The 14315-nt window shown below is 33.8% G+C and overlaps 1 protein-coding gene across 4 annotated transcripts in view; it reads left to right on the top strand.

Moving 5' to 3' along the window:
• LOC121733501 (hexokinase type 2) overlaps window positions 1-14315 on the top strand; it is a 44813-nt gene that overhangs the window by 2511 nt on the left and 27987 nt on the right. The window contains exon 1 of one of the 4 annotated variants that reach the window (XM_042123758.1): window positions 7344-7563. The exons of 2 other annotated variants lie outside the window; for them this stretch is intronic. In XM_042123758.1, coding sequence (XP_041979692.1) covers window positions 7519-7563 — 45 coding nt within the window. In that variant the 5' untranslated portion in view covers window positions 7344-7518. Of the gene's footprint in view, window positions 1-7343; window positions 7564-14315 lie in introns of those variants that run through there. One more of the 4 variants, XM_042123757.1, reaches the window with a different exon arrangement.

Genomic DNA, 14315 nt, shown 5'->3' with positions numbered 1-14315 from the left:
TGGCCCAATGTGTATAGCAGTTTTTGTAACTATAAACGATAATTATTGGCTGATGCCAAAAATTGTCCACACTGTGCCTTTTTTTGTTTATCAAGGTCATGCGTTATAGCGCAGTCCACAGCGAACGTGAGGCATGCCCGTGACGCATGCCCTCTGACCGTATCCAAAAAACAAAAATGACAATGTTGGCGTTCCTTGACGCATTCAATTATTAAATGCACAAAAACGAAAGTTGAATGAAAGAAGATGACGAAAATTAAAGACGAAAGCGCATAGTGTGGACATAGCTAAACATTGCCTATCAACAAAACAATACAATAAGTACATAAACTGACAAGAAAATTCAAAAACCGGGCATTTAGTTAACAAAAATGTTATTTGCTTTAAAAATATTCAAGTTCAAGAAATTCGGCGTTGTATCCTGTTGTATCGGTATAATATTATAAAGTACTATCGTTTGCAACAATCCCAGTGAATCTGTAGAGTTATGTGAAACCCTCCGCAAACAAAAACATTCTCGATAAGAGCCAGAATGATATTTGCACATCTTATGTTTATTACAATAGGTGTCAACGTTTATGTTATTATCTAGTTTTATATTATAATATCTGTCTACATTCAAACCACAATAAACGGAACGAATCAGTAGGCTGACTTCAAACAAACTGACAAATCGGCGTGGCCGTGGGTGCCGCTGTAAGCATGCTATGAACGGCTGAGTTTCGGCTTGCGATAGCCGATATGACTTGTAAGTGTCTAAACACACTAGGCCGAAGTTACGCGGCGTAAGTTACGCATGATTACGTCAACGCATACAAAAAAAGGACGTTCCGTCCTTTTTTCCGTCCGTCGACGGAATAGTGTGTCATCGGTAATTTAAAATAAACTAGCTATTTGATCGAGCTTTGCTCGGTATTCGATAAAACACAAATAAAATGACATTTTATAAAAATGATTCCTAGCTAGATCGATTTATCGCCCCCAAACCCCCTATATACTAAATTTCAAGAAAATCGTTGGAGCCAATTCCGAGATTCCAATTATATTATATATAATATATAATACAAGAATTGCTCGTTTAAAGATATAAGATTGCTCTTTTTATTACTTTAATCTAAAATAGTCAATACTTTAAACGGGGAGCCAAAAGAAAAAGAATTTAAGGCCGTAATTCGACCATTGGGCGATCTCTAATAAGTATATATTATAATTACTTACTTATATTCCAATTATTTCATAGCTTCACTACACATTTTCTTTTACATTGTATATCTGAGTCTACTAAGTACTAACTCCTCGCGTTTAACGCGCGTATGCTAAGCGGTGCTAACAGATAGCATCACGAAAACATACAACATAATAATCACAAATACATAGTGTATACTGGATTAGTAATAAATCCTGAACATCGTACATGGTTTTTAGATTGTATGCAACATTGATGTAGATTTTTTTGTATGATATACAAACTCCAAATAAATATAAAAGAAGTTTAATTTCGAGATAAAAATTAACTTGTTGTTAGCCAGTCAGCAGTCTGCATACCGAATTTTATAAAAATGAGTTTCCCCCTTTGCCTATAAAGAAATAACAAAGACTCAGGGACTTTCGGCATTATATAATAATATATGAGTATGTATTATGTACTATTAGAGTGATTTTTTTTTCTTACAGTAATGCAGTAATAATAATATCTATCTAATAATAATATCTATGGACGCTTCACACCACGTCAGTCTGGCCCCGTGGTAAGTACCTGAAGGACTTGTGTTACGGGTACTAGACAACGGAAATATATTTAATACTTTTATACTATACATATATTTAAGATTTTTATTATATGATACACATATTTAATACACACCCATGACCCAGGAAGTTTGAAAACTTTTTGTTCCGTCGGCGGGATTCGAACCCGCGACCCCAGGCTTGAGCTACCGACAGCCCACCCACTGAGCCACAGAGGTCGTCATTTAACTTTATGAGAGGAGTATTTCAACTGCAATGAAATAACAAGCTTCGCCAAACATAATTCGTGCAGTAAAGTTACTTACGTTACGCTTACGTTAATATTCACAACTTTTTTGACAGATTCTCCATAATTCATCTGTCAATTTAAGTGGTGGATAGCCTTATCAAAAAGTGGTGAAACAAGCCCTAAGAGCCTGTTTCACCACTTCTTGATAAGGTGCCGGATAGGCTATCCACAACTTATTTGACGGATGCTCCATACTCTATCTGTCAAGTTAAGTTGTGGATAGCCTATCCGGCGCTTATCAGGAAATGGTGAAAGAGGCCCTAAGAATAGTTTCTTCGTAGCTCCTGAAAATTCGTAGGCCGTAGCTCGTAGCACCGGCACCGTAGCTCGTAGAGGCTCCGTAGCACTCCCTACAGACCTTACTGCATTATTAATTATGCAGAATTTTGGGTATTCGTCAAATTGCTATATTATGTTAATAAAAATAAAATAATTAACTATTAGATTTGCGATATTCTATTAAAGTTGAAGATATCTAAGTGCCTCTTACTATAGTATATATAACAGGCACATTACACATCATACTATATAACACTCTTGTTTGAAACGTTTCATATTTCATTTTATTTCTTTACAATGTAAAAATAAAAGAAGAATGACTTACAATGCATTGTTTTTGATGCAGTAAAACGTTTTCCTCGTGTCAATAGTTTGTTTTTCCTCGACTAATACGAGGCACGAGGTTGGCTTGATAAGGCTATTAATGAAGGTTTTAGGTTATTTTCAGCACATGAAATGTGTTCTCTTAATCCTATTATAGTCGTGTCTTGTTACAACACAAATAACGGTAATTCTTATCCGAGTTATCTTAAACAGAGTAAAATTAAGTACAATGATACTTTTGTTTTGTAACATTTTTTTCTTTGTCACAAAGTCCTGAGATGTTATCTAGTATTTAAATGATACATTTTATGTGTACCTATCAGCGAAATCCTGGATATTTGTTATTTTATTTCAGTAATTATCCTTGATTAATAATTTAATAGCCAAAAGTTTGCTACCAAAAGTATTGCTGTGTTACTTGTAAAGGCGCGTTGCAGCCACCCCAACTTTTAATATGACTGTTTTGGCGCAAATGTATAAAAAAACAAAGAAAAAAAATACTCGGAGTCAAGACTTTAGACTATATACATAGAAGTTAGAACCTAGGAACTAGGAAGTACGTAGGGCATGTACCTTTATTCTTTATTCGTAGATAAATATTTGAATATTGTTGGTTATTGATCAATCCCTCAAGGTTTTAATAACCTTCAAACTTCGTTTAAAAGTGCAATTTATATAACTATTTAACTAGATTATCCAGTGTACCTACTTCGTATATCTTTTCCCTCCTAACATATTTTTTCACCGTTTAAATCTTCCCTGGACTTTCACGAATAGTTTGAGACTAAAGTTAGTCAAAACTCAAACCGATTCAGCCGTTTTCGAGTCTTAGCGAGACGTAGGTATAACTTATGAGAAATTTTCGGTTGCTTCGAAGAAATTGCAGCATAGCAATAAACCCGCCTATTGTGTTTCTATGTATTTAGTTGATTAAAGGCCTGTTTCACTATTTCCTGATAAGTGACGAATAGGCTATTCATCAATTAACTTGACAGATCAAGTATGGAGAATCTGTCAAAAAAGTTGTGAATAGCCTGTTCGGCACTTTATCAGAAAGTGGTGAAACAGGCCCTAATAGTTCTAATTTTGGATTTCTATGTGTAAATGCGATAAAGAATATTCATTCATAATAAATTCACCAGTAGGTATGTAGGCCCTACTCCCTACTCGCTTTTCAAACTTCTACTTACGCAAATATTATTATAATTAGTAATGAGCAAATGTTTAATAACGTAGAACTCGTACTTTAATACAATAATGTGGTACATTTTTCCGCAAATGATACACATTAGTCGTCACAATGATGACTCACTGAAGGTAAATCCCCCATTACGTTTATTTAAACAAACGTTCTGGGCATTCAGTTACCTAAAATATTTGTCTTAGTAAAAATCTTCATCAATTATTCGAATGAGGAAAATACTAATTAGTTTTGTTTTAGGCGAGAGTGTTTGATCTCTTTAGAAAAACACTCTCGCCTAAAACAATACAGTTTTTTTCGTTAACTGGAACTGCCCAGGGCCGAATTTATATTTTTATGAGTATTATAGGCTACTTTAATTTTGCCGCCCCTATGTACGAACTCTGCCGCCATCCTAGGACGCTGCTGCCCCCCTAGGAGGCCATAGGACGCTGCCCCCATAGGCCATGGCCTATACCGCCTATACATATATCCAGAGCTGGAACTGCCCGTACGCTTATGGCAGTTGGGATAAGGGGATTGGGGTAAGGGAAAATCAGAATTAAAACACTATCTATACATACACACACTATCTATACATACACTATATATACACTATATATAAGATTTAGACAAAGAGTTAGTTGTTAATGGCCCCAGGTCATATTGTATAGGCCGGCAACGCACCTGCAACTCTTCTGATGTTGCGAGTGCCCATGGGCGACGGTAGTTGCTTTCCATCAGGTAACCCGTTTGCTCGTTAGCCCCCTTATTTTATTTAAAAAATATATTGGTTGACTTTCTACCTATGACTAGCTCAGTGTAGGTTTATACACTAATAGAGGATTTCATTAATTGGTTTCATAGTACTTTTTTGGCTTCAGTCTTTAGATAACAAGGTGTGACTTATTATTTGGTTATTATTAATTCATCACCGTTGCAAATATAATCACTTCTGGTTACTTTTATTTCGACTTTGCACCTACCATTAGCTAATTTTAGAAGGTCGTTTGAAAACGAAATCTATTTGCGTATTGTAATTGGCTAGCCACCGAGTAATTAGTTTTGAAGTTTTCTATGTTCTAAAGAAGCTTTGCAAATGTATTTATTATTGTCGATACCATGTCGATACAGTCTTGAAAATGAAAAAATGTAAGTCTATAATCGTAAACTTATAAAAAATCTTATTCTTTGAATGATGAAGTATTTAATTTGAAGATCCTTTTCTAAATGATGTGAAAGTGCGGAAAAAATACAACAAAATCACCAAAAAACTAGCTTCACTAAAAATATTATAGCTGGTTGTACAAGAAATTATAGACAACTAGATGACTTCGTTGCGCAAAATTCGATATAATATATCGAGCAAAACGTATCCTATATCCTTTCCCAGACTCAAAGTATATACTTACTGTAAACCAAATTTCAGCAAAGTCGATTTGGTGCTTTGGCTGCGAAGAGTCAGAGTTACACCAGACAGACAGACGCACTTTCGCATTTATAATATTAGTATGGATTCTCAATAGATTTCTCTCATTCATTACATTCACAGCCGGTCATTGTCAGCCATATAATAGAGGCTAGAGACCTAGACCGTGGCCCCTATGACCAAGGTTATTCCAGATAATAATATTATCCCACCAAAAAACATTTTCATGTAAAAATGTTGCCAAGATGAGAACATAATAATATTATAGTTTATATTATAGTGCCCTTGCGCGCTTCGCTTGGCTCATCTTGGCGGGGGCACTCCCGTGCCCCCAGATTAGGTAAGTAATTATTATATTAACAACACACTAATGAACAAATAGATCACCCACAGATGTGTATAGAATATAGATATCAGTTACGCCAGTATTATAGTATTCTGTGATATCAGTAAGTATATTATGTTACTAGCTGTTGCCCGCGACTTCGTCCGCGTCAACATAGTATAATAACAAAGATGGTATAGTCCGCTAACAAATATGAAAAAAGTAAAATATAACCTCCTCCTTTTTGGAAGTCGGTTAAAAAGTAGCCTAAGTTACACCTCACTACATCAGCTAGCTACCAAAAAAAGTCCCGGCAAAATAGCTCCAGCCGTTTCAGAGATTAGCCGGAACAAACAGACAGACAGACAGACATACAGACAAAAATTGTGAAAAATGTTTTGGTGTATGTAGCGTATATAGATTCATATGCATGTAGTAAAAACGATTATTTCAATATTACAAACAGACACTCCAATTTTATTTATATGTTTATAATATGTATATTATATAATATGTATATCGAGATATACATTTTATCGAAGGTTAGATAGACCTTCAGAACTAGATCTCCGAAAGTAACCGAGACCGAAATTCCATGGTTGCTGGTCGTTCTTACCTCTTTATGGGTTACACACAAGAAAACTTTCTGGCTGTCGCTGGCTCTTAGGCCATCAATCAAATTGTTTTGTAAAATTATACAAGACGATGTACTTTTTTAATTTTTTAAATATGTATTTTCGAAGAATCACCGTTTGCTCGTTTGCCCCCTTATTTCATAAAAAAATACGTTACTAGTAAAACTAAAGGATTCCGTTATCAGTTGTTGCAGAGTAAAAATGCAACATAGTAGGTGAACATTGATAATATGCAGACGCGAGCAATGACCATGTTGGGGAGATGTGAACCGTGTCATGACGCACGTGCGTATGAGCACGCACGCGGAGTGCGGACTTGTCACCATGACATCACGTCAATCTGACACACCCTCTATTTTGAAACACGTGCGCAATATTTTCCTGTAATTTCGCAACTTGATTCAATACAAATAATTCCAAAAGGAAAAGTCGCGATAAAATTGCCTCTAGAGATTACAGAAGATAGAGTGCTTAATCGTTTCTCCAAAGTTTATAACATGGATTTCCTTGAATTGCTTAGGATTGCGCTAGTACTTGAGACTCTACTACAGTTGACAGTGTAGAATGTAGATTACTACAAGCTACAAAGTAATATAGATAGGCAAAATACATTACTTATATTATGTAGAGTTAGTTACTGGCGTCTTTATTATTTGTTCTGTAAACTTTTAATCTACTCCTGTTTATTCCTTCTTGCACAAAATTTTAATCTACTCCTGTTTATTCCTTCTTGCATCATACTCGGCCGTTCCAACACGTTCATTTCTTACACAAAACATTACAAAGTTTCGTTGCTATTGCACTATGCTCAATGTGCGCGGTTGTACATCGTTTCGGTGTTTACCTCGCGACCGGAACATAAACTGGGATGCGTCAATGTAGAGATTAGAGTCGCCATTCTGCAGCATGGGACGGAATTAAAAAGTTGTGTTATTTTCGTGGTGTTGCGTGAACGGAGTCACGTGAGACGCGGGCTTTTGTTCGCGGGCCGCGGCGCGGCGCGTCGGGGGCCAGGCGTGACGTCACGCGGGGGCCGGCGGCGGCGGCGCGGGAGCGGGGTGGCGGGGGGCCGAGGCCGAGGGTGTGGTGCACATGCGCCGGCCGCGTCAAGGTGACCCTCACGCGACTGCACACCGCACACGGAGTTGCGTGGTGTTAATCTCCTTTCACTCGTACGCGACTCGCCAGCGCGCCGCGAACCGGTATTCGCTCGAACGCGGATATCGACGCATTTTTGGTACCGGTGGAATTTATGACAGCACCCTGTGGACTCCGACATTGCTCATTCATCACCTCCTGTCTCGGTCCATGCGACTGACGGAACAGATCGATATGCGACAGCCGCGGGACACAGTGAGTGCACTCACTTACTCTACGTTTAATATTTGCGTTCATAAATCGTTTCATTTTACACACGAAATCGAAGGTCGATAGATTGCACTCCTTGCTACATCAATTATTATATTAATCTGTGGTGCACTCTATGTAGAGCCGTCGCCCGTCATCGACCATATCTGTCAAATATCTAGATCAAACATAACCTTCTAAAATAAACGTTCAGGATATATTTTATTAGTCGATGTTAGTAGATTTATTAACTAAACATAATAAAATATTAATATATAATTGAGTACCATATAGGTACTCAATTAAAATTTAAAACAAATAAGTATCATAATAGAGACCGTAAATTGAAAAGTATTGTGACTTTTAAAAATCATTAAATTTATATTGCAATAAACAATTATGCGTTTGTAGATAGGTATGTACCTACCACGTAGTTTATATATTTACATTAATATTTTATAAAATGAGATTTAGCAATAAAAAATTATGGATATTATGTAATATTTTTGTTAAAAAAAAACTAAAAACTCCAAAAATTATTTACGCAAGCGCAAATCGAACATTAATAATTATTACTTTGTGTGTAATAAATTGAATAGATTCATTTTCGCTTTAAGAAGAATTAGAAATATAGCCTCTGTTAATGCCGCACTTATGGCATACCACGGTTATGTTGCATCTATACTAAGATATGGGTTAATATTATGATTTATGGGGGAATTCAACAGACGTATCAAAGGCATTCATTGTTCAAAAAAAATGTATAAGGTCTATAGCTGGAGCTGGCTACTTAGAACATTGCAAACCTCTATTTAAGGACCTGAAAATACTTCCCCTACCGTGTCAATATATATTTGAGATCTGTCTCTTTGTTAGAAAATACCAATATCTATTTCCTACTAAAAACAAGGAAACTAGTAGACACAAGGAAAAAAATTGGGTACCTAAACAAAACCTATAAATTTATCGTAGAAATGCTACTATCATGTCCATAAATATAAGTATATAATAAGTTACCAAATAATATTAAAAATAAGTATATCAAATTACAATAAATTTAAAAATAATCTATTTTCTTGGCTTTTGGACAAATGTTATTATTCAAATAAAGAATTCTTTGAAGATAGACAAAATGAAAAAAATGTTTTGTTTAGGTAAAAATTGTGTTTCTGCTATTATTTAGAATTTCTTGTTTAATTATTGTATTTTAAATTGTATACTTTGATAATTTTCAATTCCTTTTGACATTTAATGTAAGTACTTAATTAACCTATTTTAATTAATTTTAATTTGTAATTTGACCGACCAATTGACATTTTTTATTTTTCATTTTTTATTTAATTCCATTATCTACTAAAATATGACGATGTAAAAATTTTATATTAAGTTTGACATTTATGGGTAAAAAAAATATTGACTATAATTATGTTTTAATAACTAATAACTTTAAGAAGGATTTATATTAATAATATTATTATAATTTGACAAAATGTTCATTAAATATTTGCATGTCGATTAAAACGACAATAATATGTAAGACACTTTTAACATATTGTAACATCTTAATGTACACACCATATTATTGCAAATAAAGATTATGATTATGATTACTTTCAAAAGGTCAAAGGACGATGAAGGTCAACAAATTTTTTCGTCAATCGTCCTTGTCAATCAATTTACAGAATAAATAGGACGGGATTTTAATTCAACTAAAATTTAATTAAGAAAAAAATCGAGAATTTATTTTGTCCTTTTAATCATTTGTAAAAGGTACTTACTAAAAGTACCTATTACATACGTCAATCAGCTATTATTTTACATATTTTCATTGTACTCTTTAACGTGATCGCTTAATCCGGCTGGAGGACACGACTTTTCCATTTAAGTTTGTTTTTTGTGTTCGACGAGTGTCATTATCAAGTGTGATATTTACATAAAAAACCAGATAGAACTGGTTATATCTATTTCTGAATTGATCGTTCCAACCACGGTCGTGGTAATCTAGATAACATAGTGAGGCATGATTTTTAGATTACGATAATCTGGCTTTTTGCTGGATTACCTCGACTTCACTTTCGTAGGACCAGATACGTAAAAAAAATGAGTTTTTGATCTTTTCATTGGAAATATTTTTAATCTTTTTTTTTTTCATTATCGTATAAGAGCTGATGGAAAATTTCACTTTATCGATTAGGGTTTATCGATAGCGTGAAATTTGCTATCTTAAGATAGCAAAACCACGGACGTAAAAAAAATACGGACGGATCGCCATTAAGAAATGAGTGAAGCACCCTTAATAAGCCCAGGCGATCATATGTACACATCTTGCACAAACACTCGCACTGTAATAAGCCGATCGTACCGCCATTACGCAATTAGACTGCATCGCGGTGACACATCTTTGTCATTCATAAATAAAAATAAATATGCCATCTTGTGTTGTAAAATGGTGAAAGAACAATACAACCTTACACAAAAAACATCAAGGAATAATATTTCATAGGTAAGATAACATATTTTTAAAGTATTTTGATAAAATAATGTAAATATTAATTCAACTTCAACAGGTCAGTAATGTCCATAACAAAGTGGGGAAATTTTCACCAATCCGGGGAAAATTTTAAATTATTTTTAAATAATCAAATAATTAATTTTATTGTCTTTTATTAGTGTCATGTAAGTATTTAGCATACTATTGACCAGTAATTAGGCAGGAATACAATAATAGGGGTGTAGACAGTAAACGAAATCTAATACAAATTATTGTTTTTTTGAGAGTTTGTATTATAGAATTACCGAAAATGGACATATTTTACTTAATAACTTTATAATATTTTTTTATATTTAATAAGTGATTTTTTAATTGAAATAAGAGTGTATTTATTTTTTATACATATTTTTAGGTGTATCAAAATACTTATGTACTATCAGAGAAGTTGATTCCTATGCAAATCGGGGACATAAGTAGTTTGGTTGCGTTACGTCAAACCCAGCCGACAGATCACAATTAACATTGAATTGACATAAGTATTCGACCAAATAACGTTGGTCTGTCAGTTGCATAGGAATCAACTTCCTTGATGGTACATCTGTAAAAAAAATATATTTCCTAAAAATAGTCTACACCCCTATTAATTTCTTAATTTACAAAAGTGGATATAACTGTTGTTTGACGACCTCTGTGGCTCAATGGGTGGGCTGTCGGTGGCTCAAGCCGGGGGTCGCGGGTTCGAATCCTGTCGACGGAACAAAAAGTTTTCAAAGTTCCTGGGTCATGGGTGTGTATTAAATATGTGTATCATATAATAAAAATCTTAAATATATGTATAGTATAACAGTATTAAATATATTTCCGTTGTCTGGTACCCGTAACACAAGTCCTTCAGGTACTTAGCACGGGGTCAGACTGACGTGGTGTGAAGCGTCCATAGATAAAATTGTTGTCTTAGATTTCCTTCAGTAGTAGGGGAGGGAAGGTGCTATTGGTGTAGTCACCCGAGCGTCATTGAGACCTAGTAGGAATGAAAATATTGAATGGACCTCTAGACCAGGAATAAATTTAACACCATGTTAGGTGATTTGATTTGACGTTAGCGCATGGTAGAACTCTCGATAGCTCTAACAGGCCGTTAACTGATTTAACAAGCCATTATTTATTTAACATTACTTGATTGTTTGAAGATACGGGTTACGGGACTTAAGTATCTTATATCTTTTCGTATACAGGTTTGTTATATAGGTTTCGGGGGCGATAAATCTGTCTAGCTAGGAATTATTTTTAGAAAATGACATTTTATTCGTGTTTTATCGAATATCGAGCAAAGCTCGGTCAAATAGCTAGTAATAATTTTATTATTGTAAATGTTTGTACATAATCATTATTACTAATAATGTTATGTAAATAATATACTTCTCTGTACGTAATATGTGTTTTTTTTTCTATCTATAGTGTCATAAAAATAATATTTTCATTATGACATCTTTAACAACCGCTTACATTTCTGAAGCGAAAAAAACATAAAAATATGTTTAAGTATAAAAAATACATTTAACTTGTCTGAGTTTACAAAATTTAAAAGTAGGGAAATTTATGATTTATATGGCAACCCTCATATCACGCACACGTCCTACACGGGCGGCCATAACTAGGCTTCACTCGTGATTAGAGAAGGTTACGTCCGTACTTTTTTTACGTCCGTGAGCAAAACATTATCGTAATACTTCAGACTGATTCATCTGTCTGATGATGATCGAAGAGTGGTTTGGTATAATATAAGAAATGGTTATTTAAATTGTTAATTAAATCCGAAATAATAATCATAATTTTTATTACGAAAAAAATATAGGTTTTTTGAAATAAAAATTATGATTATTAAATTATATAATACTTACCACCGTTAGAATGCAGAATACGTTAATATGCATATTAACAGGTCAGTATTTCCCAAAGTGTCCACTGGTGGGTCACGGGTAGATTTTGGGTGGGCCCTGAAACTATGGGACGACTCTTTGTACTCTTTCGATTGTCATTTTACTCGTTCGTTCGTCGTCGTGGGTCCGTGCGGGACGGGGGCGAGGCATTCGAATGCAAATAATTACGAGTCACCTCATGTATTTTCACTACCTCATGTATTTTTGTGAAAAGGGTTTTTCAGCCTTGGTCAATACCCAAAAAAACTAAATACTGAAATTTTTCTTTTTTCTTAAGGCGAGCACTTACCTCAATTTCAAAACGATAACCTTGCACACAACCGTAGTCGTGTACGCATCGCAAAAAGATTCATTTTAGCTTAGTATAAAATTGTAGTTTCGAGGGCCGGATCTTCTATATGTAATTTTTATGTGTTTTTTAAATATCTTTGGAAATAAATATTAAGAAACAAAATTGTTCGATTCAGACCTTTTTAATATAGATTCACTAACAATTTATTCAAATAAAATCCTAGTTAATATGTAGGTACTTATATTTCGATGATAAAGTGTTTTGACGGAGGTGAGTTTGTAAATTAATTGCAGCCAAAGTATTACGTTTTATTAAAATGTTTATGATTTAAACCATTTAAAATATTGTACTTTATATCTCATATTTTTTATATTTCGTTATTATATAATAACGAAATGTAAAAAATATGGAATTGGAATTGGAACTAGGTAAACCGGGGGTCAAAAAATAACAAAATGGGGTTTGTCCTCGCCTTAATTGAAATGGGTGTGGTGACGAGCTTTAGGAAAGGCCCAAGTCCAGCAGTGAAAGTCAGTAGGCTGACGATGATGATATAGTGGTGAACTACGAGAAGAATTAACGGGTAAATGCTGCGGCAGCAACATACCACTGCTTTTTTGTCTTCATGACACAAGGTGGGCCACGAACTTTAAACTTTCTTGTAGATGGGTCGCGATCTCGACAAGTTTGGGAAACACTGAACTAGGTAATTTGCAGATTTCCTGATACCATCCATTAAAGCGAGAAATTTAAATAAAAAATTAAATTAAGAAATAAAAAAAAAAACATAGGTGTTTCATTATTCAATAAATTATCCTTTGTTCCTTAACATAAAATATTATAATACTCAACCGCATTACAGCCACAACAATAGTACATTTTCTCAGAAGTTACATTATAAATGCATAACTTTATACATACTTAGTATTTGTAGTGAAATCAAAAGTTCCTTAGCTTGTACTTGATCATTCGAATTTTGATCATAACAGGAATAAGGAAGCTGTAAAATTAGATCACCAAAAACTTGATTGAATGCTTGTTCCATGTGTGGAATGTTAGAAAAGGATTAAATAATTAACAGATCTTTTGTATAAATATTTATTTATCAAAATATTTATTATACTTTGTACTAGGTATCGCAAACTTAAGTCTCCAGCAATTAGTCAATAGAACTATATTTGTTGAAATAAAAAATACATAGACTTTAAATATACCTTCAGACTTCTCCTAATAATATGTATTAACATAAATTAATACAAATGAACAAGATAAAATACAATCTTGACATTTGAAAAATTTGAATAAAATAGATCGAGTAAAACTTGTAAAAGCAATTATGAATATATTAAGTTTAAATATCATATCACCTAGGGAATATAAAGAAGAACTTATGAAATAAATTACTAAAGTACTTTCATAAAATGTATCCTTGGATTATTTTTTAAAACAATAATAAACAAATATCAGCTTCACCTTATAATTACTTGTAGAATTCACGACAAAATAGCCAAGGGAGTTATAAACAAAAAAGAAACCATTAAATTTTCACTTTAAAGGACACACTTTAGTATGTCCTCTCACTGAAACATTTTAACCACATTACACATAACACTTACATTGCATTCTTTTTTTAACCTTGGAAATAACAAAATTGATGTGAGTCGCGAATGTTGAACAAAAATATCTTAAAATTATTGTTAGATTTGTAATAATTTTGTAATTAGGTTTACAATCCATATTATAAAAAAATAATTAAATAAACAAAAAAATATTTTATTAAGTAATTTTACGAGCAGTGATGCCAGATTGGGGGGAATCCCCCCAAATTTGGGGGTTTTTTTAGGTGATGGGGGGAAAATTGGGGGGAACAATTTTTTGGGGGGATTGTTGGAGGAAAAAATCTGGGAACAGACGGCGAAATCTAAGTACTATGGTCCCGTTTTTACCCTTAGGTTACGACTTACGGAACCATAAAAATGATCAAGGAGCTCGCGAAGATGCTGATTCTGTAAAGATTGGACGCTATTACCGAAAT

This window comes from Aricia agestis, chromosome 14 (genome assembly GCF_905147365.1).
Source record: "Aricia agestis chromosome 14, ilAriAges1.1, whole genome shotgun sequence".
Taxonomy (NCBI): domain Eukaryota; kingdom Metazoa; phylum Arthropoda; class Insecta; order Lepidoptera; family Lycaenidae; genus Aricia; species Aricia agestis.
This window is presented reverse-complemented; position numbering and strand designations above follow the sequence as displayed.